A 27993-nucleotide genomic window follows, 5' to 3' on the forward strand; every position below is an offset into this window, starting at 1 on the left:
ACCCAATAAGTTTTGGATGATTGGATCCCGACAATTCATGGTGATTTCTTCAGATGGAAGCCCAGAAGTCTTCCAATACAATTGATCACAATTTCTCCGTTGCTTATAAGTCTTGGATATAAAGAAATAATACTTCTTCACATTTTAAAACATTTGCCAGCAATAAATTGCGATTATTCATGATTAGATTCAAAATGGCTAAGGACTCGATGAAAGGAACTGAATACGGGTGTCCCGCAATGAAATCCTTGATCAGAGATGATGAAGCCTATATAATTTTCAATTAATAGACCACACCGCATAAATTTTAAATAATTTACTATATCAGAGCGTTTAAAGCCCAATAATTACCACTATATTTTTGTTAAACCCAGGATTATTACTATTTCCTGATGTCCTTCGTTGTGTTCTAATTCAGTTCGAATGTACTTATTTTCCCTCCTTTTCGTACTGCTGTGCCGAACTACGCGCTTTTGTTATCAATCGCTTTTCTGCACTTCTTTGTTTTGCACGTGCAATTTGAATTCCCACGCATGCTAATATTTAGATTTTTCGCTTGTTATCATAAGTTTCAGTCATTGTCTTTGCCATTCGATCATTTTAAATTATTCGAAGAAGCTATTAAATATCCGCCCTTATACCGTCCTGATAAAATGGCTCAAACTTTTCAAGCGCTGAAATGTTTTAAGTGCCAGACTTTTCAAGTAAGAATTTGTATTTGTCCTGTTTACGAAAAGACTGTGCCATTATTTTGCATGATATTTAATTTTCCATACTCTAGGTCCAAATAAAGAAGAAAAGTAACCGGTGGTCCTGCAAACTGTGCGGAGAGAAGCAATCATTCATGCAGGTACGGTGTGGCCGTATGCTTGGCTCTATACGAAAACGCAGCTATTACAACAGCAGTGTAAACGTTAAACTACAATAAGATTTTTTCATAAATAATCAGCTGCATTTTTTCGGTTGAAGCACAACGAGGTGTTTACTAACCTCATCTTCAAACTGTGTATAATTTTTCGATGAGGTAAGTGTGTTCATGTTATGCTTTTCTTCTCAAGTAATCCCAGCTTCTTCAGTCCTTTGATACATTGCACGTGTTTTTAAATGATCGGTCCACGCAGAAAATAAGAAAATATGTAGCCACGTGAGCTGCAAATTCGAGGAAGAGAATTTTTTTATGCATACACTTAGTAATAGTGCCATTTATTGATGTATCTATGTAGGTACGATGCGCAGTTATTTGTATTCAGTCCATCTACCCGTTAACGTGAGTGCTTTAAAGCTGATGGCCCCTGTCCCGCGGTTGTATTCTCATTCAATGCATCCTAACGATTCCTAATCTCATATTCAATGCATCCTTACGATTCCTATAGTCCACATTCCTTGTTCTCGTCAAAAATCCTATTTTTCTCAACCAGTCTTCAATATTTTAGCGCCACCCAAGTAGTCTATCTGCTCTTTTTCTTGAAAATATATCATAGCTTTCTTGCTCCTCTTTCTGATGACGTGCAATTCCTTGTGTGTTTCCTCTTCAACCATTCGTCCTCTCCATTTTCATGTATTATTTCCACATCACTGACTTCTGTAGCCTATCCTCAGTCTCTCTCCTCAGGGTATAGATTCTTGGACCATTAATATCAATGATAATATTTATTCATATCATGAATTAATCATTTCTTAGCCTTGTAGTTCCACCAACACTACTCGTATGAGATATTGTATGATGAAACTGTTTACATCCTCAGTTGGAAATTTAGTGAAATGCCTTAATTTGCCTTGATATAAGCTTGTTTATCAATGTTCTCATTTCTTTGGTCCAAAGGTATGCTACTATTAAGTGAATTTAAACCATAGTTAGAGCTGCCTAATTTCATATATTGTATTAAAATATTGTATTTCATACTCCATAAATTTGGGAATGCAAATATTATGTATGTTCCATGTCCTTGACCTGTATTTAACGGACCTGTCTATGACTGGTGTACCTTTACAAGTACTCTCCTGAAGGGATGATTCTGGGTATTTTTATGCAGAAAACTTTACCAGGAATATTTCCCATTATGCCGTAGTCAAACTACTCTCGGGGACATTTTAGTCTAAGCAAATACATCTGCGAGTGAGAGGTTTTTATTAGAAGCACTCTTTGCAAAGAGCGTACTGTATTATTTTGTAATATTATCCATTTAGCAAACGACTATAATTGTACTATTCACAGTATTTGAATGTATGGCTGGATTTTCTTGGTAGGATAATGTTGTGGTTTCCCATTACAAATCACATTGCAGGACCACAGTTGCTTTAGTGAACTTTACTCTTGCATGATAATTTGATGATAGATTCCTTATCGATATTTTGGGTTAACCATTGGTGATTTTTGGTAATCTTTCATCATACCATCGGAGCTTAATGCTTGAATCCATGTTGGTGCCTTCCAAATTATGCATAGAATATTGTTTGGTTTGATTAATTACTCCATTATATTAACTCATCTGACAATATTTTTACACCTGCCTTTTACATCATGAACCAGAGATTACTCTTGGTTTTACAAAGGAAATCATACATGCCATTAAGTCTGGGTTGGTGGGGTGTAATGGAGGTAATTACGCCTGGAATAAATGATTGAGGGAAAGAGCCTGACACCAGCAGTAGTAACAAGAATGGCTAACCTCTTTGGGCTTGCATTAAGTGAAATCTGAGATATCAGGACAACATCTGTGCGATAATATGATTTTTTTATTATGCGGTTTCTTGAACCTATTTACAGATTTTTTCTCCTTTTAATAACCTGGTAACAAACTGAACTTAGTCTCTAAGTGCCCAGGTTGTATCATTAGTCATTTTTTTGCTTTTTTTTCATTTATATTATGGATCTTAATTCTTAATACCTTTATGGCATGAGTTCAAATCTTTCATCCTACATCAGGTTTTCCATTTTAGTATGTTATAAATTTAATTTTGCAAAATTCCAAATAAATTTTCTGGATACACTAGAAATTCAGCCTGCAGCTTTTGAAAAGAGATTTAAGCATGCTAACCACTGTGCCTCTATTTTTCCGAGGCATTATGGGTTTATGCCCAGTGAAAAAATTAACTATATTTATGGTTTTAGGTTATCATATCAGTGTTTTTAAATCATTTTCATCTCTTCATGACAACATGCCTGTTCTCAGTGCTTGATTCATTTATATTCATTTTTGTCGTTGCGTTACAATTTTTCTCAGATATATGGTGAAGGCAGCAGCAAGGATTGCAGAATACATGTACAGAGGTTAAACAGTTTGAGGGCAGCTCAGGAGGCAGCTGTTAGGGCAGAGCAAGAGGATGCAAACGATAGCGAAGACATAGAAGCGAACAGCAGCTTGGAATGCACAGAAGGAGATGCTTCTGGAAATGGTACGTGCAAGTTTGTGTATTATTTCAACTTCCTTTTAAGACATTTTATATGTGGAAAGTAGTTCATTGGTTAGAGTTTATTGCTGGGTGGCCAAACTTTGCAATAGATTTGGGTTGATTAATCATAAGTCTTTGTAATGAACCTAAGGTGAACAGGATGACATAAGTCCATAAGTTAAGAGAGAAAAATCTCCTCAGTAGATTTTTGGGCATTACTTAGGGATAACTCTGTGAAACTAAAATATAGAAAAATTATATATGTTACCATATGAATCCAGATGCATTGAAAATGGAGGAGCATCTAATCTATCCTGGAAGAACCCATGAGTCAATGCATGGATCATTTATCAAAGCAGTTAAATTTATTTTAAAACTACCTTATAATTACATGACAAGGTTTCTACCTATTGAGGCCACTCCTTTTCCTTAGGCTACAATCTTGTCTTGGTAGAAAGGCTTGTTCATTCCAACGACCCGTAGAGCTGCATTGGCACAAGTATTTCACAGTTGGGCAACAGTAAGGGAAGCGATACCAAATAGGTTGAAGGGTAGGAAACAGACAAAAGGTAGTCCACGTGATGGTGTCCTGTAAAAACCGTTGGAATGGTCATTGGAAATCCAACCAACTAATCTCATCCCTGAAGACATGAAGTACTAAATCAAATTTCTGGCCTTGGTGACAGTGGAGTAAAGTTCTTGCCTGCCAAACATGAGGTCGACAGTTCGAGTCCCACCAGGGTAGGTTGTATGGTTTTTCGTGCACGTGTAATTTTTAAATTTGTTGAACACCCCGGTGTATAATGGCCAACATGTGCTGTATTCGGTGGTTTTGTAATAAATAAATGAGCCTGGGAAACTCATCTAACCTGACCCATCCTGAAATTAAAGGATAGTGTTGATAACTGGAGTGATGGGTTCAGGGTTACGTAAAGTGGTTGGGGGAAATTCAACGAGGGGTAGCTTTGGTATTAAACAGGAAGCTGGACATGGAAGAGGTAGAAGTAGAATTTTGCTAAAGGAACAGGTTATTCATCTCACACACATGGTTCAAACATCCCTATGGGTGGAGCTATACACGGAAGAGTCGAGTGGATGTAGGGATATATCAGATAGAGAGATTATGTCATGGTGAGACATGTTTCAGAGCAGTGTGAAAAACTCAACTCAGTTGACAGATGATGGTTCAGATCACAACCTTGTGTTCATGAGATGCAGCCTAACCCTCAAATGACTGAGGAGACTCAGAAAGGTGAGGAACATTGTAATTTTGCTATTGGTAACACCCAGATAACGATAGGCTGTCAGTACGCATTAAAGACCAGAATGTTGATTATACGCCCAGCTAAAGGATAGGGTGATAAAAACGGGGAAAGGAGAGAGGGAGAGTTTGATAGAGAAAGTGAGCAGACATGCCTGGCAGAAAGGGAGACAAAAAGAAAAAACTAGTTACAAGAAAGAGAATAGGGGAGTAAGGGAGGTGTGGGTTAATGTTAGAGGCAGGAGTTAAGGAGAACCTCGTTTAGATCAGTGAAGTTCGTGGATGATCAGGCATTATTTAGCCAGCTGGAGAAAGGGTTATGTGCATTGGTAGAACAAATGATATGAGGAATATGGCATGAGGATTAATCACAAGAAGCCCTAAGTTATTATTATTATTATAGTATTCTACGGATTAAGTTAGGTTTACATGGAGTACTTATGAAGCATTCTGGGAGCCTCCCCTACTGTCAAGCACTTCCCTCTTCAATTCACCATGAGGCCTACTCCCTTTCATTGTACCTAAAAATCCTATTCTCTTCCTTCCTCTCCCTCATTTACCTAGCATCCTGCCCTCTAACACTTTCCAATATCCTCTCCCCGCTAAGTACTCGCTCCATCCATACCTTCTGTCTCCTCTGTATTTCATCTAACAGCTGCCTCTCCTCACCCACATTCCTCCTCCTCTCCATCCACTTCACCCTCTCCACTCTTTGCCACACCCACATTTTGAATGCTTCCAGTCTTAAATGTGATGGTGGGTGGCCTCCAGTCTTCTCTCGTCCCCCTTCCTAAGTGTCAACATTACTGCACCGTAAAGATCTACACTCCAGATCAAACTCTTTACTAACCTTTTCTTTATACTCTTACATAATAATCCTCTGTAAGCTCTTTCCTGTTCATGAATGCCTCCTTTGCTAATGCAATTCTCCTCCTAATGTCCTTACTACTGTATCTTTTTTCCTTTAATGTGATGCCTTTATAGTTGAATTGCTCTACCTACTCAAGTTTTTCCCCTCCTACTTATATCTTAAATCTCACATTCCTCGCTCACGTTGCTTTACAAAACCACATGACCTTGGTCTTCTTGTTATTAATCCTCATCCCATACTGCTTGCCTAACACATTCACTAGAGCCTGCAGTTCCCTCAATGACTGGCTAATCAACACCGGATCATCCGTGAACCGCATGGATTCAAACATCGTTTCTCCCACTTTTACTCCAGCTTCTGACTCATCCCACGCATCCCTTACCATCTCTTCAGCATATTTATTAAAAAGCTGTGGCGATAGAGGACAGCCTTGCCTCACTCCACGGCCAATGCTTGCCCACCCAGATTCTCCATCCACTACCCTCACTTGCGCAGTCTGGGCCATATACAGGTTACGAATCAGTCACCTATCCCTCCAATATACACCAATTTTCTTGAGAATATCCATTAATTTGACCCAATTCACTCTATCAAATGCTTTTTTTGAAATCCACGAAGCAGGCATACATGTCGTGGTTATATTTTAGGTTCCGAACCACAAGGGATCTCATTATCGCTATTGCATCAAGAGTTGACTTCCCTTTTCTGAAACGAAACTGTTCTTTGCCCAAATACTTGTTTGCCCTTGCCTCCATTGGTCAGTTCAATATCCTCAGTACCACTTTTGCTGAATGCGATTTTAGACTAATAGTCCTATAATATCCTCATTCCACAGCTTTCATCTTTTTTGGTAATGTAATTAGAACAGTATTCACAAAATATTCCAATCAACATCCCTCCTCATAGATCCTGTGTACTAGTTCGAAAAACCTTTTCTTACCATCCCTCCCTAGATTCTTCAGAAGCTCACAAAGTATATAGCCCACGCCCACTGCTACCCTGGTGATATAAAAGCTGAGCAAGAATCAAGGATTGTTATAGAGGTCTCAATTTTTCTATGCCTTATTTTGAGTAAGTTCTGCAACATTTTTCAGCTAGGAAATTTACCCCCAAAAGATCAATTTTTCAGACTTTCCATAATCTGCTATTGCTTAGCTAAATTACACGCATGTTTAATAGTAATGTTATAACCTGTTTACACTGATATTTTACATTTTTCTCCTCAGCATCAAGCACGTCCAAGTCAACCAGCAAATGGTCATCGTACCTGGAAAATGATGCAGAGAATTCAGAGAGTGATTCAGAAGAGGAAGAGTCCTACGAACCAGTAAACACTCATTCGAGGAACAGAACAAAATTAAGCAGCAAGTGGGCAGATTATCTGGATAATGATTCCAGTACCTCAGCCTGTGGCAAGACAAAGCGCAAAGCAGAACACATGACTGAATCTAATGCATGGTAAAACTTTACATTTGGTGTGACATCTGACCCTAACTACCATACCCCACCCACCTGAATTTAAACAAGATTCACACCCTGGTTCAATAATTAATATAAATTTAACCTCCTTGGCTGAGGAAAAAATACATGCCAGCAATTTTAAAAGTTAATCTAATACACTGTAAACAATAACCAAGATTTGGGTAGGGAAAGGGAAGGATCCCGAATAGCTTCATGCTGGAGGGACCCACCACCAGAGAAATAAATGAAAGTACATAAATACATAGCCCAAGGAAAGGGTAAATTCTATAATGCACGTTTTGATACGATAAACTGTACAGCAGCTTGCACTAATATTTAAGGTAATGCAATGTACTGATAATTATCCGAAGATGGGGAGAGGCACTAATTATACAACGGGCCTCTTTACTATCCCTAACAAAGTTTTTCACTTCACTGCCCAGGTAATCCCAGCCAAATATGAAAAACATTACTTGACCCTACCCATACACCAACATGACGCTAGCAAATTCAGCTCACTTACTAAATATATCATTTTGGCCTGAACTTGAGGACCATTTTCCTTGTTGTTGCAGTGTTTGCAAATTATCTTTCAACCATCTTTGCCAAAAATTATTCTTTATTTGCTCAACTAGCATCCACCAAGTGGATTAAGAAGCAGCTGAATCTTGACTTCGAGGGTCAGCATGTTGCAAGTCTAGGATTTGCTGAGAAATTATGAAATGGCTAGGTATCAAGATTTTGGAAACGTCAGCTGATAGTTGAAATATGGTCGCAAATTTCAAACCGCTTCTATCCAGCAAAAGAGTGTGGAATACTCTTCAAAATTTTAGGCATGTCTATGAATTATTCTGTGGTGTAACTTTACTGATTTAATTCCTATCTCCCTTAAACCTCCAAAATGCGGGGAGGCGAGGATTTTGCTTCCAATCTATCCCAGCATCAGGGAACATGGAGGGTATGTCTTCCTTACGATCCATTTGTGATATGCTTATACACCTCCATCAGGGAGTGATCGACCCCTACTACTGTCAGCGTCAAAATGATGTGCCGCTGTACTTTGCAAATTTATATCTGGCTATTAATCTATATATTCAGTGCATGCCAAAATAATGAATAATGCATCATTTTAATGGAAATTTTATTCTTAATTCTGATTTATTTTTTTATGAAAAATTAAAAAATGTAGACGCGCCAGTGCAATAAATGTCTCTGTGCACCATAAAATTAGCCGTTTTGTCAACTTCATGAACTTTGTACCTCAACCTAGGGACTACCTCGTCTACAACATTCATCTTTCACAGTAAGTTGAAAACATTTATGTGGAATAACAAAATGGCCTTAGCGTATTTTTAGAATGCATATTTTGTTGTAAATTAACTAAAATGTTTAAATATTATCTAGTCCTACAGTTTACCCCATAAGAAAAAAGAAAATTAATAGAAACACTTTTTAATTTAAAATTTTCTATGATCCAAAACCTATAAAAATTATGATATTTGCGAATGTCAATAACGTCTATTAATGTCATGTTGCCAAACAGGGCTCCACCACGCCAGTGCCAGTTACCTTGAAGCAAAATTTCGCATGCAAGACGTGGCAACACAGCATTAGTTCACTATTTTTTTAATGCCATATGTAATCTATACTACATAAAAATTATGTGTTTTCAGATCATAGGAAAATTGCAAGTAAATCAGAATTTAGAATAAAATTTTCTTTAAAATGACTTATTATTCATTATTATGGCATGTGCTGAAGTTCAGATATAAATTTGCAAAGTACAGCGGCACAGCATTTTGATGCCGACAGTAAGTTTGTTACACAACTGGAATGAATTGTCGAAGGGAATTCCCACTCAGCATACAAATCACCAAAATGCTGCCACAAACAAGCAGGTAGAGAGGGACATGATGATCTTGTAATGCAAGGCCTTCGTCCTAAAACTAGGTTTGCCTTGCACCAATATGAAATGGTAGTGGCTTATAATTAACTGCGAGAAAAAAATTTATTTTTGAGAGCAACAATGACTGCTTATTGTTTGTGTGTCAAGCCAATAATGAATGCTGCAAGCCACTGCCTACTCTAATGCACCCTTCTTAATCTACTAAGGGCGTTAGGTAAGCAAGGCTAGGAGGGAGCAGCCCCCATCTCTTACATCTGACCTGCAGACACCTAATCATAAATTCTGGATTACTAAGTGCTAAAAACGGTGAAGTTAGTTCTTATGTAAGAGTGTTCAGTTGTTAACACTGCTATGCTCTCGAACATTTGTGATACCAAATATTTTGAATAAATGATACTCAAGGCAAACTAAATTCTTTTTATACATTTCTGTGATATCAGACACAAATACAACGTTGTGTAAGTGGAATCCAAGCAATATATATATTTATAATTTATCCATGTGAAGCTTATGGCCAACCATAAGTAGTTTGTTAAGTGACTCGTCTAAATTTCTCCAAGAAAAACCATTAGAAACCAAACATATTTTAGGACTGGTGGGACCTTCTTTTACTCCCACATTGTGTGAAATATACTGTACAAATCTATTCCCAATAGTATTTCCATATTAGCAGGCTCATCAAATGATGGATCCACCAATAGAAGGCCTGAAAATTCATCCCTTACCTCTGAGGGAAGCATTACGCTTGGAAATGGTCCTGTAATACTTGGTAAAACGATACATAGCTTCATCATCAAAATTAGTCAACAATCCTAAGATTGGTTTGACCCTGGTCTCCTTTCCTCTCTCCTATCTGCTAGTATTTTCATAGTAACGTATCTCTTCTCTTTAACATCCTATATAACCTGCAATATGTAACTCATTCGGGGCAATGCCTTCTACCTGTCCTTCAACGATTGTTTTCATCAGGCCATCATTTCTCTTAATGTGGCCGCCTAAGTTGTGCCATAGTCTCCTTAAGAGTTGTAGAAGACTTCTCTTTTCTTCAACTCTTCTCGACACTTCCTCATTACTAACTTGGTTAATCCACTTCATCTTCATCATTCTTCGGTAGCATCACATTTCTAATCTCCCACCCTTGACTTCTCTGCACCTGTCAACGTCCAAGTCACACTTCCATAGGGAAATGTGCCACAATGTAGCATCTGATTAATTGTTTCCTTACTTCTATGTTTGTACTCTCAGCTGTAAGAAGATTCTTCTTTTTGTAGAAAGCCCTCTTTGCCTGCACTATTCTACTAACTACTGTATTTGTCTGAATATAGTCCCTCCTTTTTTTCCAAAAATGCCTGTGGTAAAAGTAAAGGGGGGACTATATTCGGAGAAATGCGGTATTTATTTCTTGCTTCATCCATCATTGGTAATTCGGCATCTCAAGTAAGGAAACTATTTCACCTCTTCTAGCGTACGCTTTCCTAGGTTGATTTTTGTCTTAGACTCCTCTCTCTTGCTGCATTCTATTATCTTCTTTTTGTTGATTTTCAGCTGATATCTGGCCATTATCCTTTCCATATTTGTCAATGTCATCTTCTAATCCTTCTGTGTATCTGCTATGTCATCAGCAAAACAACAGCTTGCACTATTAAAATAATATTGGGAGAATGGCGAGGTGAAAGGGTACTCTGAACCCAAGTCTTATGCCCTTGTATATAAGTCTTCGACAGTCCCAAAAGTGAACCATGATAAGGAAAGTGAGGCAAATTGAAATGCTTTGCTGCTTCTTCTGAAATTGTCCAATCCATTAATACATGAATGGAATTCACTTTCCCTTCAAGGTGAAAAATGGGAACAAATGCAGTCCTTAAAACAATCAACTTGGAAAATTTCATTGAGTACATGAGTTGAACTTAGTTCAAGGAGGGGACGATGCTGTTGTATTTTCCCTGCCCACTCTTTCTGATTGCTGTAGATGGTTCAAGAACTTGCAATTTACCTCTGGTATTTGGCCTCTCATTTCCTGTTTCAAGCTATGCAATGTGGTGTCATGCCTATTATAGCATTTTAGGCAGTGGAGTCCTTTAGCTGCACACCTTGGCAACCAATTGTAATTATCCATCACCGTCACTTTCTTTATCTCCATCTTTCCCGTGCGCTCTTGCAGGTTCACCCACGATGGCATTATGTAATTAGACGGAAGAATTAGGAAGGTTTCTGCATAGTTTTCTCCCTATTTGTAGCTCATCTTGGCCATATCCAGTTTCCACGGGTGTTGACGTGTAGATGAGTAGCCCGAAAGGTCTTTCTCTTGAAGTAGAATGTTTTTAACTATTTTCACTGCTAACTCTAATTGGCCATTGCTTCTTGATAGCATTGGTGTCTTGTTAATAACCAAAATCCGTATTCTTAAGCAAATTCTAACATTTCTCGTCTGAACTGTTGCCTTTTTTTCAGATTGCACAACTTCTCTAAAGGCCGTTTTACATGATACACGGAATTACGCAATCTGACTGCGAAGGTGCAATCAAAATTGCATCATGTAAAGCGGTGAATTGCTAGAACACATGCGAGAATGCGTGGATGCGAGACGGCAAAATAGCCCCTGTTCTCATTTTGTTCATGTATTCGAGAAATTCCACACCATTTTAGAAATTTATGCAGCTCTAACCTGTGCAATTCCGTGCCCCGTGTAAAACGGCCTTAATACCAAATTTGGAAAAAGTTACTTTTATTTTTCAAAGACTGCAGCATCTGTAGTAGTTGTTATCCTCATCACCTCCAGGCATCTTGAATAATAATCAACAATCACTGGAAGTTTTTGTTTATGGAGAGTCACGATATCCATACGTATCATTAAACATACTCTCTCAGGGACGGCTGTGCACCAGGGATTCTACGGGTGGTGTATGTAACTCTAAAACATTTTTCAAAATTTTTAACAGTATAATATGGCTGCTAAAATCACCAGCCGCTACAGTTTTCAAGGAACACGTTCCATAATATACTGGTAGCCCTCCAGCCTTGTGTGAAATCTCTACAATTTCATAAATACATACATCACTTAATAGTTCGTTTCTAAGTTGTGGTACCGATAGTTTTTGGTCCACCCTTGAAATAAGACCCTTGGATGTCTAAGGTGAATTTTTCTCATTCCATTGTCAAAGCTAACTTTTATCCTGCTGTATTTGCTCATACCTCTCTTCTGTGTCCTTCAGGATGCATATCTGGCAGCTTTTCAATCCCGAATGTTTTTCATATGCTCCAAAATGGCATCCAAACAATAGGATGACAAATTCCCTGAGACTAGATTTTTTATTTTGGTAAAAAAACATTAAGGTTGGTACTTCAGTGGGGTGATTTTTTTCAGGAAATTTTTCTCGAACTTCACCCTAAGGAAGTTCTGATTTGAAAGATAATCTTGAAAGTATTGAGACACTTTAACCACAAAAAGTTTCAAGCGGTCGTTAACCATATCCAGTAAACACCAAACTATACCTAAGTCCTGTATCTCTCCATCTAGCAGATAGCTTCTTTCTTCTTCAGACTCAGAAGCTATTCTTTTTTCTGCCTATATTTTGTCCATTTGATCTTTACGTAACTCTTGTATTCCTAGACAAGTACAGTGGAACCTCGTTAAAGCGAGTATGGGCTATAGCGATACCCCCGTTATTACGAGATATAGCCGATGCACCGTCAATTGACCCTATAATAAGCGTGTTAAAAAATTCGTTTTTACGAGGCCCTTTTGGTGTTGGCTCTCGCCATAGCGAGGGTTTCATCGCCGGAAAAACTTACATCAAGACTACTTAATCTCTGTAATTGCTAGCGATCTGTTAGAAATGAAGTTAATGGAGTGCTCAGTCTCAAATTTATGTGGTAAACTGTCGTTTGATAAATAAGTAGTTAATTTTTGTGAAAATATTGTGGCGTTAGCATTCGCGAATCTTCTTTTGTTCCTCGGGCGGCATAAAGCAGTCGTCAGCATACCCGCACGTCCATGAGTTGCATGAATAGAAAGCATTTGATGGCAGACACCATGGCCAAGAAAACACCAAACAATTAGTCGTTGTTTGAGTAAGGAAATTTAGTGATGCAAATAATCATCACCTTTCGTCTGGATTTATGCTTACGTTTATCAGATAGAAATTTATCTATCACCGCACCACTCTGTTCCTGTATAACTGTTCGCAACAGGTATATATATTGGCTATTATTTGCTCCACCTCCGGTAAAGCGACAATTCGCTATAACGAGTGTTTATTGGTGCACCGTGGGGTGTCGTTTTATCGAGGTTGCACTGTAAAACTCGTCAATAAGGTAAATTATTTCATTAAATCACTTTGATTAGTAAAATTGTATGGGTGTTTAAGCAGTTTTTCTCTAATTGCATTTAATTGTAACTTTTGATTTGGTATCTTAGCAGTAATGTAATTGCTAAGGTTTCCAGACTGTAGTCCACATCCTCTTCCAGTTGAAGAGGATCATGGTCCAGTTTGTGCCATTCATTTTGCTGGGGCTGGAAAATGAATTTCTGGGATTTTCAAAAATAAAAGTCATGAAAAGTGAGATACAATGAAAATATTGGTAATATTTAATGAAGATAGGCACCTGCTATTATATATATAGCAGGTGTATTATATACATATATAATATTATGCAAGGACTGTATGCAAAAATTGGTCATTTACTGTTTGATTATGTAATCAATTGAAGCCAATGAGAGAGGTGGGGATTAATCTTCCACTACAGAAAGTGCGATTTCCTGACTAACCCTGCATGATGTCCCTTCTTTGGTTTGCCAATTGTTGTGGTATGTTGAAACTGCATTAGAGAAAGAAATTTTATTTATTTGGTCGATTCTTTGAGGGGAGAGATCCATTTATTTTTTTTAATGTCTGTTAAGATTATGTACTTCATTTGCTGTATTTGTACATATCCTCAGCATCACGCCATCTAGCTTGTTGATACCTTTGTCATGGAGATTTTTTGTTAATATTTTTACTAAATTTTATTTGATTATGTTACTCAGGAAAGTAAATAGCAATTCCTTCCTTTTTTGGAATAAATATTTATCTCAATAAAATGAAAATTGTAGTATGAAAGCTGTGAGTTGCTGATATTTATGGTGGAGTGTGTGGTGCCCTACCACTTGCTCCAATATCTTGTAGACTTGAGTATGGTTATGAATAACCAAATAGTTAAGGGTACAGACAAATTATTTGCACCATAATTTCTTTGTTGAACTCAGCTCAGATCACATTTTTAATTTGGAAATGCATTTTTTTGTGGTTGCAAGGAAAAAAGTTTTCCTGGAAAAGCACCAACTTTGACAGCTCATACCTCAGGCATGGATGATCTATTTACAATTAAATTTAAGCGTGTGCTGTCTAGTCATCTTTGCTGTACATACTATTACATAGTTTCAAACTTTTATCTTTTGCAGAAAAAGAACTATTAAACTATTTTCAAATATGATCGCATTAAAACTGTGGAGCCTTGATTTTGGCAGCATTGTAATCCACATAGCCATACCTTGACTAAAACCTGTTCTCAATGTCAAAAAGTGCATTCAATTTATTTTTACGGAAACTTAGGGTGATGACATTGAGGGTTCCGGGCTGAAAGTCCTTCTGAGGTGATGGTAAATAAATGTTGCTGAGTTGTGTATCTCTGGTACTCTCCAATCTCCCACCCAAACTGGAGTCTGCCAGAATTTGGAGCCAGCATTAGTGGACAGAGCATTTATCTGCTGACTAAAGGTTCCCATGTTTGAAGCTTCACCGAACATTTTGGACACCTCGATAAAAATAAACTGGCAACTCTCCATGAATAAAGGGTTTATATAAGTATCTTTTACTGGATCACAATTTTCAGAAAGTAACCGAGGGTGTGAGTTTTCTTTGCATATTTTTGTGTTGTAAAAGTGAATTTAATAAACACCTTACTAAAAATCTCACAGTATGAGGTGTGCCAGGGAAATAAAATGGTCCCCTTTGGTATAATAAGCTGCATTTTAACATCTATGGCATAGTCGGGGGTGAGTTCTTCTCTCCTAACTAAACTAACATTCTGTTGGAAACATATAGTTACAGACTCTTTATGGCTGTATGTACAGTGATATTTTAGATTTTTTTAATATTCCTCAATAATAAAGTTATTACTGTCATTCTGGATGGCTACATTTGAATAGGTATGGTTATGGATGAAGTTGTGGGTATGTCCATGTTATTCTCATGACGGTGCAGCTTTCACTTCTAATTTAGAGGGTAAAGAATAGATGTATTAATGGCCATGAATGATAGAATACAAATCCTATGTTTTACTTGGCTGTTGTTTGTTAAGGCCACTGTACACGGTGAATGATCATGCCATCATTCACGGGATCATGCAAGCAAAGTAGAACAGGTTCTAATTTTCACTGAATGATCATTTGCGAATGACGGTTCATTCACAAATTTTCCATTATGTACGGCAAATGATTTCATTCGCTTGATCATTCACCGTGTATAGCGGCCTCAAAGGGTTTTATTAATCTGTTGTATAAGGATTGTCTTCAAATTTCTGCACAGGTTAATGTCAGATGAGTATTCTACTATTTATATCATGCTGCATGCTTTAGATAAATGCATGCCATTGCTATGTTGGTACTTCTAAGTTAGAGAAAGAGCGACTAATATTATCCCACTAGAAAAACCTTATAGAAAGATGTCAAACAACAGGATGGGCTATATATCTTATAATAGCTTAACACACTCAATGCGGATGCCTTGAATTCAAGGCATCCCGCGCTAGCCTAGGACGCGGATGCCTTGAATACAAGGCATCGGTCCCATTAGGTTTCTCGGCCCGCCATCTGCCTCCGCGTCTTCTACTAGACCCTGCAATTGTGCCCAGCGTCTCAATGTGTTTTCTCCTGTGACTGGATACAAGACGTTTGCTTGCAGCAGATTTTTTGGTTTATTTTTATAATAATATAATTATTATAATTTTATAATAATATTTAATATTTTATTTATTAATAGTGCAAATTTTAATAATTTTGAACTATGTATGATTGTATACGATTAAGGAAGACATAATATCTGATATTATTGCGAAATATTTTTTCCGCGTGGCGGTGCGTTACGATAAATTTTCTCAGCATTGAGTGTGTTAAATAACATTTTTGAAGATCAAAATTAATTAATTTAGCGCGATGCGAACATCTGAAGCAAAAATGTATTTAAAAAATCTTAAACAATGAGTTGAATATGGGATTCATATGAATAATTGGTACCTAGTTTCAGAGGAACGACATGGTTGAAATTGAGATAATTTTGGTAAGAAATTTCAATTGGATTTTGAGTTCTATTGAAACAGTTTTATTTATACATTATTATTGTTTCACATTTTTTTAGAGATTGCCAATGGTGATTTTTTTTTGTTATTCAAGTTGCACGATTGGTGATGAAGTTCATATCAATCCTTGGTTATTCCCAACTACATACTCCCAATTTAATAGTGTCATGAAAACTTAAAAAATATTGATTAACCTAGAGGTGCATATTGGCTCAGAAAGTCATAGATCTGTGGTTTGATTGCTAGTACCCTTTATAGTTCATTTTCAGTATCTATGATAATTCAAATATGCTTATTGGTGAGTTATGGGATTGATGAATACACAACTTGAGACTGATAAGGATGTGGAAATTGTTTCTAATGTCAATTTTGATGCCAATTTAGCTTTCCCATCTCTGAATCAACATACTACATTAGCCATGTCTTGTGATGTGTAGAATTCTATCTAGCCAAGGAAAACATGTAGGTACCGATTGTAGTACTATGTGTAAATTTATATTGTTATGTTTCTTTTTAATTTCCAGTGCACCTATGAATCCCCAAGGGTTACCACTGGACAATGGCCATGAAGAAGATTCCGTTGGTGTAAGGCACCAATACGAACAAAAATTTACCTCCAAACGCAGGTCCGATTCCAAGCATGTTGGAAAGACTCATAGCAAGACTGTCTCTCATTGTGGCACTGCCAAAAGAAATCATGATGTCCGAGGAACGAAGAGAGAGTTCTCGGCTGAAAATACTCCGCACGTCGACCAAAAACCTTCCAAAAAAGTCTTTTGCTCGAGTGAGAGTGTCGATTTGGATGAAGTTTTGAAATTGTGAAGTTTCACTGGGGGAACTATCGTAGCATGAAACCATTGTTCTGTTTTGCCTGCTGTATATAAAATTATTTCAATAAAGTTATTTTTGAATGGTTAATTGTGGACCCAGTTTCTTTGACGAACAAATTAGGCCAATATAATCCGTTCAGAGGGAAAATCACTGCGTCCACCAACTAAATAACGGTTACTCACGTATATCCCTCACCATCCCGAAACACTTCTTATCGCCAGGAAACAAGGGCGAATTTGGTTTATCTATCGAGTAACTTTTCTGATCTTGGAAACATTAGGTGATTTCAGACATAAGTAATTGATTTGTCAGCGTGAACATTAGCTGTAAATGTTTCGTTATGTTCGTAATTTTGAAATTCGGTGCCAGCTTCTGTTCGGTGGTGACATCTCTGCACTCAGTTGTTATTTGAGGAACTACGTGCATGACTCGCCCAAAGTTGAGCTTAGGAAATATATTTTTAAGAAAAATTTGCCTATAATAGCCTTTTAGTTATTGTAAATCACTTTTAATTTAATATTCTAATTTTTTACACTGCAATAAATTTCTTTTTGTGGTCAATTATTTTTGGTTTTAAAACTCTTGTTGGAACTCTTCGCCACCAGAAAACGACGCTTTTCCCACCTACTCTATCACTTGAATTTGAGAGGCCGAAATGGACGAGTCCTTCAAGATCGGTGATTTGGTGTGGTAAGTAAACTATTCATTTTGAAGGTGTTGGCGACTTTAATTTTTGTGAAATGATCAATTAAATGTGTGTATCTTATTGTGTTTTCCCTCGTTTATTATAGGGCCAAAATGAAAGGGTTCTCCCCGTGGCCCGGTCGGGTAAGTGGTGAAGCTACACTTTTCAACACAGCGTAGGGCTGGCCTGCGTGAGCCCGCGAGCGGGAAGTAAACTGAATGATCGTGAGGAAGCAGCTTTCGGCTGTTGGCGTTAACTAATGATTCTATAATTGTGTGATACACCATAAATCTCCGTGTGTCATGGTTTATTAAACTATAATTTCATCTTCCTCTCGGGAGCATCTATTTTAGCCGTAAACGTATTTTCATTTTGTTCAAAAGGCCATATGCGGCATGCAAGATTATGTTGAATTGTGTTGTCAATGGAATTTTATGTAAATATGACTTGTCGCTGTGGCTCATTTAGATTCTCTGCTATTATAAGATTATTTTTTCGTATTTCATTTACTTCCCTGAGCCTTTAATCATAAATCGGCGTCCTATTTCTTCTCAATATTTGTGTTACTGATAGTCGTTAACGTATTATTTTCTGCTTGTTGTAGCAGTGTTCTGTTCCTACATAAATCCCTTACTTTCAGGTCGCCAGCCCGACGAAGGACTTGAAGCGGCCGGTCTCGAAGAAATCTAGGCTTCATTGGATTTTCTTCTTCGGAACAAATAATTAGTGAGTACAGATTACCTATTCTTTATAATGAATGAAAGTGTTTTATTGTAGCATCTGTGTCACCAATCATATTGCGAGATTTTCATAGTATAAAACTTAAGCTTTCTATAAATGACTGACTCTCCCGATATCATAAGCGGGTGCAACTTTGTTTCGCGCCCGCTTAGTTTGACATAGCTGCGTTTCGTAGAAAGCGGATGTTGAGTTTGTTTTTCAAGTAATGCCGCCGTCTTTGTAGTCAACTGTGATGCTGTAGTGTTATTCCGTTCGTAGTCGTCGGAATGATTTTGAACGTGTTTTTGCATTGAAAAAATATTTCTCTTTCACCAGACCAGCAATTGTACTTCATTATTATGTAATTTTTCTACAACGAAATTGAATTTGTTCCTGTTAAATTATGACATTGCCGTATAATAAAAGTAGGAGGCTTTTCAACTTCCAATATATTTAGTATTACCAGTGTTCGCTACAGTCATTTTGAATAGTAATTTTAATGCAGAAAACACTTCCTGGTTCTCATATTTCAATATGTTGTAGTTTTGAAGTACTCGTATAACTTAGATGCGATTTATATTGCTATATGGTATGAGATGGTCCAATTACAGTGTTCAACACCTAAGTGTTAAGACCGCGGCTTATCATTGTAGATGAAGATATTGTACTGGTATAGCTATTTGCCATTCATACCAAAATATCATTTAGGGTTTTCTTGCGCTATTATTTAAAGAGACAATGCAATATTCCTACATTGTTGAAGCCCAGTCAGAGAATTGTCCTAATTAATAAGCTAGGATTTTTGTTGAATGTTAAATTTTGGATCATGTTGGGGAACCAGTTGTAGATTTTGTTGAATATTTTCCAATCCCTAATCTTAAAAAAAATTGAGCCGTCACCAAAAAATAAGAGGAATTTGGTATGAAAAGTATAAGAATGAAATAATCTATGGCTCTTGTTGTTGTCATGAGGGTGAAGGGGTGCAGTTGAGTACCCCTCGAAACTTTATTTCAATCATAGGGCCAGCCTGAAGGTCTTTCCTCCCCCACCAGGAATGTGAAGTTGGGCAACACCCACATCTGGGGTACACATTTTATATTGCTTGTAGGTCGCTCAGAAAATTTTACAGTTAGTTAATTTTAATTTGCCTATGGGTTCTACTATTATATCCTTATCATATATACATAATCAAGTTTATTCTATAACCCTTTCGTTTGACACTGTCCGTTGGAATAATGCTGGCCGTCATATGTTGGTACAGTGTTTCACTCTCCCTAGTTTTCTTTTCATTTCTTTAAATCTCAAATTTCAATCATCCCCATAGTTGAACGAGCTACTTTTTCAAATTGGCATGTAGGCACTTTCCACGTGTGCCATCTTTTGTATGCGAACAATTCTAAACAATGGGCATAGTCATTATTTCCGTAACATATGAAACGACTGTAGACAGTGAGTAATAAACATCATCCTTTGGTGCTTGTATGAATGAAATTTCGTGTGAATTCTAGTGAACTTACTTGGTACCCAAGCACTTAATTAAGTTCAATGTATTGACTCTGGCTTATATGGTTTTCCTATTTTTTGAAGTCATCATTAATATAATTGGTTATCATTAGATATAATATTCATTGTTTGGTGTTAAATATTTCTCATAAATATTATGGAAAAAATTATTCTTTAAGCCATCAGTTGTTTCGCCTTATGAAGACAGTAGTGATTTGTCTTTTAAATATAGTCTGTGTCACAAAAAATTATTTCACTTCCATTTGAGTAGTAGCAAATTTCTGCTCTATATGGCTAGCTCCATGGAAATGTTTGATTTTAATTGCCCCCATTAGCTGATTTAGTTCAGCACGTAGACCTGCCACTACACAGACTAATTGTTGCTTCATCTGACCACTTAGTGGGTAATAACCAAACTGTTCTTAGAATTATCAGTAGACTTTTTTTTTTGTTGGTTTTATTTGTTTACATGGCCACCTTGTTTTTATCCCTGGTGCTCGAATCCATGTGTAAATAGATGCTTTTTTTCTTCGAATTATCCAATTGGGAGCCCATTTTCCCTTATTTAAGCCAAGTGCTACCTTCTAGCAGGGTACTCTGCTACCTGCTAGCAGCCTGCATCATAGCGGTGCTCATTGCCTCGCACCAAGGTGGCCTCAAACAGCAAAAGCCGGAACCAGAATGACGTCTTACTGGCTTTTCCCAACATTCATACTTAGCTGTCACGTTTTCGCGTGCTTGAAAATTTTCACTTTTCGTTTAATTGCAAAAAATAGATATCTTCATTTAAAAATCTAAAAGCGTGAAATACGTACTCCAGGAGTAATCATCTTTCGATTTAGGCAATTAAAAAATGGGAAACCACCCTATTGTTTGAAAACTTCATCAAACTGTATCTAAGTCTTCCAACTTCTTTGGGCTACTCTCCAGAGGCTACGTCTACTTATCTTTAACAGAGTGGATGGTAATAGTAACGGTGCTTCTCTAGCCACTACCTACTTACTCAAAGCATTTTATTAGTGTAACAGGATAGTACATAATACCTATCATTTCTTGTGGTGACCGCTTTCCAAGATAAGTAGCATCTGTGGGAAAAGAATTGCACCATGTAGCATAAGCTCCATTTTTTTCCTTGGCCATATGGCCTAAGATATGGGAAGATTTAAAAAAATAATTAATCACAGAAACGTTGTTAATTCTATTAGGATTTATGTCAACGCATCTGGTAAAATTGGTTCTCTAAATTCGTAGGATATGGTGATGGTGCTGTTTACTTGTTTAGTACACTCTGAATGTGTAGTGTCGACGAAATTTCCTATCTCACAGGGATCTGGTGGAAGCGAACTAATTTTTTTCCCTATTTAGTAGGCATATTGCTGCTATTCAATTATTTCTAATTTAATCTTTAGTGAACAATCCATCGTATGGTTAAATTATCTGAACTCACCACTGAATTCTCCTGTCAGCTAATCTTTAGCCAACTAGGCCTTCCTTTAGAAGGGTTTGATTGATTCTTTCCCGGCTTATGGTGGGTGTGAATTTCTCGTCATGGCTTCCCATCAGGTTCGTCACTCCATTTCTGCTGAAGTTTCGATGAAATACTTTTTAATATGCGAAAAGTATTTCATCAAAAAGTCCGCAGAAATGGATTGTCCAAACTGGTGGGAAGCCCAAGAGACTTTTATAGGCCTTCCTTTGCCATTCTTTCCCTCTACTTTACTTTTCATGGCTGTCTTTTATAGACTGTCAGTGTGTCATCATCTCATGACATGGCTGATTATGTTGTTTCGTCCCGTTATGATCTCTCTCTCTCTCTTACATTGCCTCACTTGTCTTGGACAATTCATTTAACTTTCATGGTTCCTTTTTTTTTCATTCCCATATATCCTCCTCCTATGTTGCTGTCATGGCCTTGCTTCACCACCATAAATCAAATCTAGATGTAACATCTGATAAATCTTTTTCTTCTAATTTTTTGTGCTTTTAATTATTTTTATTGGTTCCTAAATGTCTGAGAAGCAGGATATAGTTTCTCTGAAGATTTTTTAGTCTCTTCACAATGTATGTTTAATTATACTGACAACAGTTTCGTCAAATCTTTGTCAAAAGATATACCTGTGGCTGCGACTACACTTGATCCACTTTAGACTTCTTTGATCTTGTTAATTTGGACTTCGTAATAATTATCATGGCGGGGCATTACAAACAATCTTGCCTTATTAGGAAAATAACTCACCCAGGTAAATTTTGAACCTTAAACATCGTTGTTGGTTTTGGCCATCTTTAAAAGAGGATCTTCTTTGCTTACTTTCTGTGCTGCTCCCTGATAGGTTATTTTCCTAGAGATCTAATTATACATTGTCAAGATGATTTTCAAACTGTTCATATTTTTGAGGTTTTCTAACATTATTAATGGCTTTTTTCACTGTGAGGTCAATATCTTTGGTGGAGATGGAGTTTTTTTAGTTAACTGCTATTTTAGATATGGATAGTAAATAGTCAGTGGCTGAGCTCATTTGTTGTGGTTCATGCCAACTTTCACTCCAATGGTCTCTAAAGCACAAATTAGTCGCTACCAGTTAAAAATTGAGTTCCGAGTATTCAGGAGTGAAGAACTAAGTTTTATTTATTCTAGTGCTAAGTACATTATGGGAGTTACACATCTTACTCTTGGCTGAGTAGGCACCGCCAAGGCACATTTGTCACCATTTGTACTGTTAACTTGTAGCTTCCATTCAATGTTTAACCTATCAAGCAGTGGCTATCCTTATTTATTCCATCCAATTTATTTCTCTAATTGAATGGTTTTTTTTTTTAATTATGTCAGCAGAAAAGGTGTTCTCTTTGAGTCCCAACCACTTGTTGCTTGCGATCACATGTACTACTTATTCTAGGTATGGAGTCAATGACATTTCTTTGCTTGATCGCCATACAGATTGGATACCCTTAGGTTCCCTTAGGGATCAACTTGATTTTATTTTTTAGTTACACATTTGCACATATTTTCAGATAAAGAAATTTGATTTAAATCATGAAATGAGAACCAACCATCAAAATAATTGAAGGTAGGAATGGAAATTTTTAAGTATAACTTTTTCACGATTGACCAATAACTTTATCATATAATTTATTGGTTTAGGAAGCACATACATTTTAATATAATAAGAATAAGTCTGTTTAATACAGCTGCACAGATTTTGACCTATGTTAGTACATAGGTGCATCTCATGCTCATAAACCTCATAGGGCTACTCTTGGTTGTGTCATTTTTTCATTACTGATTGTTACGTCATTTCATACAGCTTCTACAGTTGGACATTGTACTGGTTAGTCACACCTCTTGAAAGGCTCAAAGAGAAAACAAAAATCCTATATGACCCTGATATCCAAGTTCCAAGTTTTCCCAATCCAAGCACTGGCGGTACTATCCTTCCTAAGCACCACCAGGTGGCCTACTAGAATTTTTAGTATCTAGGGATGTGATGTAACAAAGTAAAATTAATGAAATACTGTTAGCGATTACAGCAATAGCGTCTCTTGTAGTTTTTGCATGTAATTGATATCATTTTCAAAAAGTAATTTTTAAGTAACCTGGTAGAGTGCCTTCCCAGCCTCTAACAGGAGGCTTCTGTCAATTCTTACAGCTAACGATCATTTAGAGTCTTTTCAAGTAGGCTGTATAATAATCATAACTCATTTTGAAGGAGTGACAGTGTTGACAGAGCTGTCAAGTAGAGAAATATAAGGGTGTAAATTCTGTAGGTTGAGGGTTTTTCCATAACTTACTAGTTACGAGAGGTGCTTAAGGTTCATACTGAGACATGTAAATTGTAGCCGATGCTTCAGCACTCTCAATGGAGTGTCATCCTCTGGGCAGAAATGATGCGTGTCATCTCTTCCATGCCCTAAGGACGATGCTAAATTTCTAAATCCAATGCAACTTCACTGAACGTGGTAGCTTGGTATTATACTAGAGTAGCTCCAACGTACTCTCCATAACATAGAATTACACTTGGAAAAACATGTGCAGAACCGTGTCCGTTTGGGACCCATGGCTGCCTGAGTTTGTGCTCATACCCTTACGGATTAAGAAACTGGGAAATACCCCTTTGGAGGCCTTCACCCACTGTCACATGCTTTGCTTTCTTTACAAAGGGTTTGTTTGAGACATAGAGCCAATCCCTCTGCTGCAATGGGGAATGGCCATCAACAGTCGCATTAGTCAGTCATGGCTCTGAAGGGGGCGAGTCCGGGTGTCTCATTTGTTTGCCGGCCTTCATTGACTCTAGATGTAATTGAATTGTAATTGAAGCTGCAGAAATGCATGTTCCTGCGCGAGATACTCCATTTCCCATGCTTATATTCCAGAAACACTAGGCCATATTCCAGATCTTGAGTCATTATTCAGTTCTTACTCTACCTCGATAATTCAGATATCAGGTTCAAGTTGGAGTTAGAATTTAAAACCATGACTTCAACTCTACTCAAATGAATTATGATAAATGTGGTAATGTTCAGTGGTAATTTTAGAGAATAATACATTCACCTAGACTCATGTTATTCGTCGTCTCTTGCTCGTGGATAACTAGGATCCTGAAGTGCAATATCACGAGTGGGTGTATTTTTAGGCGAGAGATTTGATTTCATAAGCGCAAGGTGATGGTGGTGTACATCTTGGGACTTACCTGTTCAATATGAGTGCGGACTCATCAACTGTGGAGTAGTCTGAGCGAGTTTTGGGACTCATGTGTCATCCCATAATACCGACATAGCCATCAAGTCAGGATGGAGGCTTTAGTAAAATTGTGGGATGTGGACCACATACCTTACCTACTTTATCATTTGATAAGGGCTGCTTCACATTTCCTTCATTCCATTTGTGATTGCACCGCAGTCCATTGATAGATTTTCTTATTGTACGTTAAAAAATCCCTCTGTTTAAAGAATATTTTTACAAGTTGAATTTCTACTATCCGTCAAATTGACACCAGGACGTAGTAACAAGGAGATTTAAATCCTGTCTTCCTCCCCTAAGTGTTATTTGGCCTTGACTTTGTCGGTGTATGTATAGAGTCATTAATTCTAGAAAATATTATTTCATTGGCAATGCCGTGCTATGAACAGTCTTCACTAAATAGGTTCACCCTTTTTTACGTTATTCATTTTTTTACCCTGCGGTGGATTGTGCCATTTTATTGTAGTACCACTTTTCCTCGACATTAATTTTTTTTTTTCAAATAATTAATTTGATTGTTTGAACTAAGCTTTGTGCAATTCATGAAAGGACATTGGCAATTGTTTGGATTGATATAAGTTGTCATTAATGGAAGAATATCAGCCTTGAATTTTACTTACCTTAAGTTGTTAGGCATTTCAATTGCTAATGCCATGTTTGTTCTCCAATCACTACTCCATGACTCCAACCTCCAGTCTCATTTGTTTGGCTCTCTCTCTGCATAGCAAAATCTAACTTTAGGAGCGTGAGTGCTGACTTCTTCGGTTACCATTGCTTGTTTTCATTATTATCATCAACGAATCATTCTACATATCAACTTTGTAGTGGCGTTTTTTCATGATAACAGCAATTACAAAGCCAGATATCTTAATGATTTTGCTCTCGTTTATTTTTCAACCGTAGAGGTTTTAGTATTTTGGTACAGGTCTGTGATTGATAGAGTTTCCTGCTTTTTTGTCTATTAATTCTAATTTTAGTTAGAGAAAAGCATCTATTTTGCCCTTTTGGCTTTACATTTCTCTTCCTTCTAAAATTTGGTCTGTTCTAGGAACCTAACTTTCAGTCAGTAATTTACTCAGGAATTTGCTCAAAGGTTAGTTTATTGTTGAGGGGGTATGCAGTAATATATTGTTGATCATTTTCTTTTGCAATTATTTCATCATTTTATTTCATTATAGCTGTGGGTACTTTTCAACATTTTGGGGTGGTTTTGCTTTCTACACTGTAATTTTCGATATTTCCAGTGGTTCCCCAACATAGTATTTCTTTCAGTGACTGACCTCTGTTTAGTACTTTTTGTGCAATAATAGATAAATGCTATTAAGAACTTAATGATTGCATGCCTCTCAACTTCTTTATAATCATATCCAGTTTTCTTATTTGTTAAACAGTTAGCTGTCTGTTTTTTTTTTAACTATGTTGATGCTATGTTTTAGGATATTTTTTAATTCCCTCATTAACAGAAAAACCATAAACTTGAATTTTCTTCTGTACAACAATTCTTATCTCACTTACTGCCATTTGAGGAAGAATGGGAAAGAAATTCTATACAGGGTTTTATTTTTATCCTGCAGACTAGGCATCCCTTGCGTACACAGTTTTCGAAAACTATCAACTCACCTGAGCTTTCCTGGACCATAAATAGGAATTTTGCCATTTTTTTGCTGCAGTATATTCATTTTCATCTTTCAATCTTTCCAGAAGATACTTATCAGATTTATATTCATATTAAATTGTGTAAATTGGAGATGCTTTTGGATATTCCAAAACATAGTAAATTTGGATATTTCTATCATAAGTTTATATAACTTATTGGTGCAACTGTTAGGATTCCATCTAATAATTAGTTATGGGCTATTTGTGTTTACCGTGATATGGATGGTGTGTTTTTTACCTTTTTAGTTTCATATGGTAAAAAATTTGGAAGGATGTTCTGGATCATTTAATGAGATTAAGTAAATGATGTAGTGTGTAAGAAATTAACACTTTAAGTAAAAATTTATATGTAGGCATTATGGGCAGAATACGCTTCAGCACCCTCCTAAATTTCTTCAGATACCCAAAAAAATTTGTGTAGCAATGAACATCATTCGGAATGAACACGAATTTCATGATTATTGAGCATTCTTATTAAATCTTATATTTTAGTTGTAGTCTTGTGCCAATACGCAGTTTCATTTTTGGAGGTTGAAATTCATTTGTTTCCAATTGCACTGAGTTACATCCCTCCTATCCCACCCTCAGTATATGCCTGTGTCAATTTCTTCCTTCCTAAGTTTTTTGTGTGTGATGTTAACCCCTTTCGATGAAATGATGAGTCTAGCTCATTGTGGACTTCTGATGCCAAATCGCACAATGACGGGTGTAACTCGTCATCAAATTTTCCTAATTTTAGCACTATTCAGGGGAATATGGTAAATATTTTAAAAGGTTTAATATGTTTATACATCCATAATGTACATGAAGAACTCATATTTCAATAAATATGATGTGTTGGAGGGGATAAAAGGGGATATGAGTAGCTGTAACTGTGTTCTTACAGGAAGAGGGTTCGTGAACAATATGAAATAATCACTTTGTTCTAGATTGTTAAAAACTACAAAATATCATTTCCTTACGTACCATTCCATCTAAAAAGATACACAGAAAAAATAAGTAGAGGATAGGAGTACAATATTTAGAAAATAAATTGAAGTGTAAGGGGTTAAACATGCTGTATTTAAAGAAATGACATCTCTTTATTTTTGGCATATGCTGGCCATTTGGTTAGCCTTCGTGTAACCCATTGTTTTTTCTGCACATGAATTATTAAGGTAATTGTAGCCGTATAATTGATATGTATCATTTTTGCCAAATTTGTCTCATAATAACCAAAGACTTTTTCGTGTAGTAATTTCATTTATCAGTAGTACATATCCCTTTAAGATCTTCAGATTTCTGACTGTATACCTTGTCACGTCACTAATGAAGTCCTAATTATTTCGTTTGTTGATAGTTTTTGGCTTGGCCAGGGAGTACTTTATCATTGTTCTTATTTACTTTTAAATGTATAATTATTGAGTATTTCCCCTTTTCATGGGGGTAATCAATATTTAAAATTATTGGATCATCATAGCCTGCTAAATATGGTTTGCTTTGATTTTTTCAGTATTTTGCCCTCTGGCAGTAGGATGTTAATGTTTTCATATGTTTTTGGATTGGTTACTAATTATTGCCTTTTATAAATTATGCTCACTTCCCAAATAAAGCTGATTTTCAGCCTAATTCATGCATTTTTTGGATGTTTGTATAA

General features: G+C 36.7%; 2 protein-coding genes across 2 annotated transcripts in view; both read left to right on the forward strand.

Annotated features, from left to right (window-relative positions):
* Window positions 1-485: 485 nt before the first annotated feature.
* Window positions 486-17145, forward strand: LOC124161950 (MRN complex-interacting protein). Its single transcript, XM_046538226.1, has 5 exons — window positions 486-704; window positions 782-850; window positions 3225-3396; window positions 6752-6983; window positions 16752-17145. Exons 1-5 carry the CDS (start codon window positions 534-536, stop codon window positions 17047-17049), a joined length of 942 nt encoding a protein of 313 aa, XP_046394182.1. The 5' UTR covers window positions 486-533; the 3' UTR covers window positions 17050-17145.
* A 535-nt stretch (window positions 17146-17680) lies between these two features.
* LOC124161949 (putative oxidoreductase GLYR1 homolog) overlaps window positions 17681-27993 on the forward strand; it is a 101664-nt gene continuing 91351 nt past the window's right edge. Inside the window, exons 1-3 of the mRNA XM_046538225.1 lie at window positions 17681-17748; window positions 17850-17886; window positions 18384-18469. Coding sequence (XP_046394181.1) covers window positions 17714-17748; window positions 17850-17886; window positions 18384-18469 — 158 coding nt within the window. The 5' untranslated portion in view covers window positions 17681-17713. The remainder of the gene's footprint in view (window positions 17749-17849; window positions 17887-18383; window positions 18470-27993) is intronic.

The sequence above is a fragment of the Ischnura elegans genome, chromosome 7 (assembly GCF_921293095.1).
Source record: "Ischnura elegans chromosome 7, ioIscEleg1.1, whole genome shotgun sequence".
Taxonomy (NCBI): Eukaryota; Metazoa; Arthropoda; class Insecta; order Odonata; family Coenagrionidae; genus Ischnura; species Ischnura elegans.

Bases quoted from the DNA above. Each gene is read 5' to 3' on its own strand.
- LOC124161950 (XM_046538226.1), top strand. From the start codon at position 534: ATGCTAATATTTAGATTTTTCGCTTGTTATCATAAGTTTCAGTCATTG. The intron at 851-3,224 runs GTACGGTGTGGC...AATTTTTCTCAG, and splicing joins AGAAGCAATCATTCATGCAG to ATATATGGTGAAGGCAGCAG. The intron at 3,397-6,751 runs GTACGTGCAAGT...TTTTCTCCTCAG, and splicing joins AGGAGATGCTTCTGGAAATG to CATCAAGCACGTCCAAGTCA.